The 4,490-nt window shown below is 26.2% G+C and overlaps 1 protein-coding gene across 1 annotated transcript; it reads left to right on the top strand.

The window, feature by feature from the left end:
• The first annotated feature begins 1,945 nt into the window (after positions 1-1,945).
• On the top strand, positions 1,946-4,154 carry LOC122501944. The gene is made up of 6 exons (XM_043611744.1): positions 1,946-2,147; positions 2,396-2,734; positions 2,923-3,057; positions 3,252-3,401; positions 3,715-3,897; positions 4,022-4,154. Exons 1-6 carry the CDS (start codon positions 1,946-1,948, stop codon positions 4,027-4,029), a joined length of 1,017 nt encoding a protein of 338 aa, XP_043467679.1. The 3' UTR covers positions 4,030-4,154.
• Positions 4,155-4,490: the final 336 nt, after the last annotated feature.

Below are 4,490 nucleotides of genomic sequence, written 5' to 3' on the forward strand. Positions count from 1 at the left end.
CCAAGCTTTTGGCAGGAGCATCACAAATCAGTCCATAAATATTTACAGTAATTCTTCGCCCTTCGAAGATGATGCCGGACTCACAGAATATTTTTGCTTCTTTAACAAATTCTGACAAAAACTCATTCGAATTAGCAGGATGATGTTCACCAAAGTAAGCGCCAATTAAGTACACACTTTTTGAATTTACTTCAGAACAAAAAATTAACCATAAAGACTTCTTTGAGCTTTTGTATATTGTCAAACCATCGATGTTAATATACAAATTTAAATTATTCTTGTTAATTCCCTTGAATTTTTGAGTTTTTAAAATAGCTTGCAGCGCCCGCAATAAACCAAGGTGTAAATATTCTCCATCGTCAGACAAAATTGTTGTTTTCGTATTTATGGGTGTCTTTAGTAGGGTTCGAGCTGTGCGTGGAAGTACATAATCTGTAAATGTTAATAAAAGCAAGAGAAGTGCAATTAATGGGATATTATATAATAATGCCCATTGACATAAAGCAGATTTAAATTTGTTATTTTTATTATGCTTTTCATCTTTCTCCTCTTCTTCTTCATCTTCAGAGCAACTAGATATAAAAAATTCATTTCCACAATCGCTATCACCGTCTGAAATATTATGTTCATTTTCAAATTCGAAATCAAAATCCAACAACTTTTCCAACTCATTTTCCTCTTCATTTCCTTCTTCTTCATCTACCCCTACTATTTCTTCTATTGGTAATTTCTCTTCTACTCCTACTTTTTCTTCTTCTTCTTTCCTTTGAGTAATAACTGTATTATTAATTTCACTTTCTTCATCTAATTGAATATATTCATTACAGTGAATATATTCATTTTCATTCTCATTTGTAGGAATATAATCATAGTCATTTTCGTCGCTAAAAGCAACATTTTTATTTGTGTTTAAGTCTTCGGTTTTTTTTTCGATTGAATCTGCGTTACATTTCTGAGAGTTTAAGCGTTTTATATCCAATTTCGTTAGGTTGTCTCGTAATCGACGAATATGTCTGTTAGAATAACTATTGTGAGAGCTTACTTTTGGCATGATAGACTAAGCTACAAAAACAAATTCATAACCTGAAAGAAACGTATATAATTATAAAAAATACATTTTTGAGAAAACAATTGTGAGAAAATCGATAATCTATTAAGTTAACTTCTATTTAAAAAGAAACACTAAAAAGCTTTCTTAAACTAGCAAAAATTACAAATATTAGTAACTTTTTAATATACTCAATCAAATTTTGTAAAATATTTCATCTTATTTTTCACATGTAAAAATTAAAAATAATGCAATTGATAGTGATAGTGATAGTGGAAGTCTCCACGTACAGCAAGACAGTGGTTGCGCGAGGGGATAACGAAAACTATGCGCATTCCCTTATAGCATCCAACCTCTGAATGTTTTAAATTAATTAATTTTAAATTTTTTCATTCTGTGTTTTTATTTTTAATTATTTTAAACAATAATATTATATAAATAAATAAGATAAATTATTATTATAAACGTTATTTCAACACAAATGAAGCTGTTTGAAAATTTATTCGAAATTTAAATAAATAGAATATTCAAAATTATCTGTTCCAATAAAAAATATTTTTCAGTATGAAAATTACTATATTTACCTCTGTAAAAAATATTCGTAATAATAAATGACAAATTTTTAATAATGCAAATATTCATTTTGATTTTTTTTTCAAATAAATTCTTCTTTACATTTTTAAAACGTCGTTATCAGAATTTAAATTAATATAACAAATTGACATTAAAGCGCTGTCATCGGTTTTTCAGTTTCCAATTACAATTAAACAACATTCAATTATTTTAGTGTGGCATACTTCACTTTATTAAAACAAACTACAGATTTGACGTAGGTTAATATTTTTCGGTACGCGTTTTAATTAAATTATACTTCATAATTAAAAATACAAAAGGAGCATGCCGTTTTCTGTAGTAGAATTGGAAGACGGAGTTGTATTAGTTCCGACGAAATGGATAATCAGTCTCGAGAATGACGAACGGAAATGTTACTACCCGCCTTCTGAAAGAGCTTCCAAAATAAATGAGATGATATCAAAATCAGTTGAGCCAGAATTAAATTGGAAACAGTACGATGTTCTCCAATATTTAAAAAGAACTGGTAAATATTCATTTATAAGAGAATCTGTTTATAATAATATTAAATAACACAAACATGTCACACACGCGTCTTTTTTATCTAAATCCATCCATTTATGCAAGCAGTTAATAAATTTTTCTATTAATATTTCAATTTTTTCTACATAATTGTTTTGAGTTATGTAATAATATAATTTATTTTTCTTTCATAAAATCAGAGAGTGGTTTTTCAAATTTATTTTTATATTCATTTATATTTTTTATTTGTAGACACATACGAAAAAGGCAGAGAGAAATTGCACGAAGCATTAATAATGTCTGAAATTGACAGCGACGTGATTGACAACTACTCCGAAAATTATAAAAGATCTAGAAACAACCGTGCTAAAGAGATTTCATCTCCTACTTTACAAAATGCTTCTATTAAAGAGGTTAATAAATTAAAAAATATCGTGTCGACATCAGAAAAGAAGCGGCAAAAACCTCAAATAATCGATGAACAAATTCAAAAGCCTCGTATTCCACTTCCACCTATGAAACGAATTCGTGCTGGGCCAACTGAGACTGAATTTGCAACACCGAGTTTACCAAAAAATTCGAAACAAAAAGGTTATTTTTTTATCAAATAAAAAATATAAACTTTTATTTTTAAGATAAGTATTTTTATTGAATAATTTAAGTAATACATTAATTAACTTTATAGAAATATTGAGTAATATTAATTTATTTTAAAAAATGTATAAAATAAATAAATTATTTTTAATTAATCAACTTTGTTTTGCTGTTATTTTTGCCAGATTTTAGTGACACAAGATCTCCGGGATCCACAAATGACCTTCTCCTAAACGAAATTCGAATTGCCAAATCAGCCATTGAGAATCCAATTTCTGAAGATTCAACACTGAGATCACCGAAAAACTCAATACAAAGCGGTTAGTGTTTTTATCAAACAAAAAATTAAATATTAATGAAATATTTATTAAATTAATTGTGTTAACTTAATTGATAAATTAAATTATTATTCTAATTAAATGTATTGAAATATTGACTAATAATAATTTATTTTTAATCAATGTATAAATTAAATTATTTTTAATTAATTTATTGTTACTGATATTTGTACCAGATTTTAGAAGCAAAACATTCACAGGCAACCTTCTTCCGAAAAAAATCTCTACTGATGCTTCTACCATTAAAGATTCAAATTCTGATGAATCATCAACAGATACAGACGAATTCGCAAAACCAGGATTATTGGAAAATTCGAAGCATAAGGGTTAGATTTTGTTAAGACAGATTTTAATAATACAAGATTCGCTGTTAAAAATTTTTTTTTCAAATTTGAAGATATTATTTTCAATCACAATGAAGTTTTTAATTTAAGTCTTAACTATTTTACATGATTATATATTATAGTCTTAAAATGGATTGATTTTGACATGATACTTAAAATCTGACTAAGACGAAATCTAATAGACAATTTAGACCATTTTTTATTACTGATCTTGCTAGAGTTTATCTTTCAAAATATATTTTACATTAAAAGTTTTAATAGTTTAGAATTTAAAAAAATTATTATTAATTTATAGGATTTAAAACCAAAGATGTTTTTGCTCCAAGCACATCAACTGAAAAAATGCGAAGCTTAAATAATTTCAACACAGCATCGGCTTTACCTGATAATGATAACAATCCAAATGCATCCAAAAGTAAATTTTCATCAAACTTAGAGAATGCTTTGGCCAGTCTTGAATACCAAGATTCAAAAACAGGTAATGTAATATAAAAGTAGATTCTATAAATTTTTTGAGTTAATAAATTTTTTTATTTTTATACAGGTCTTTCAAGTGACGAATTAATATTATCAAAATTGAATGAAATAATCTTACTTCTTAGAAACATGAAAATTCAGTCTCAAAGTAGTTGCGGAACTTCAAATAATAGATCTTTCTTTGATTCCACAAAATGCCCGAAGTTGCCAATTAATTCCAAAAAGGACCTAATAGCAACAAATGACAAACTAAATGATAAGAATTTTAAAACTAAAATGGTCAGTATTGTATTTGTATTTATGCTAAAATGTATGTAAATGATTAACATTGTTTTTTTCTATTTTTTCAATTTATTAACTTATTTAATTTATTATTTTTTTTATTAAATATTTTTAAATGCTTTTAAAGTTAATTTAAAAAATACTGATAAACCTTGTCTCATTTTGGTTTTGTATTAAATTAAACCAATTGTAAACACATTAAAATGATTATAGCTGTTAGTTTTAGGAATTTTTTTGAATACTCTTAGTTTTAGAAAATATTTTACACAATATAATTTATTCCAGATAAACGCATTAGGATCCATTGGAGAA

This window comes from Leptopilina heterotoma, unplaced genomic scaffold, assembly GCF_015476425.1.
Source record: "Leptopilina heterotoma isolate Lh14 unplaced genomic scaffold, ASM1547642v1 Lhet_1051, whole genome shotgun sequence".
Classification (NCBI taxonomy): Eukaryota; Metazoa; Arthropoda; class Insecta; order Hymenoptera; family Figitidae; genus Leptopilina; species Leptopilina heterotoma.

Bases quoted from the DNA above. Each gene is read 5' to 3' on its own strand.
- LOC122501944 (XM_043611744.1), top strand. From the start codon at position 1,946: ATGCCGTTTTCTGTAGTAGAATTGGAAGACGGAGTTGTATTAGTTCCG. The intron at 3,058-3,251 runs GTTAGTGTTTTT...TATTTGTACCAG, and splicing joins GAAAAACTCAATACAAAGCG to ATTTTAGAAGCAAAACATTC. The intron at 3,402-3,714 runs GTTAGATTTTGT...ATTAATTTATAG, and splicing joins GGAAAATTCGAAGCATAAGG to GATTTAAAACCAAAGATGTT.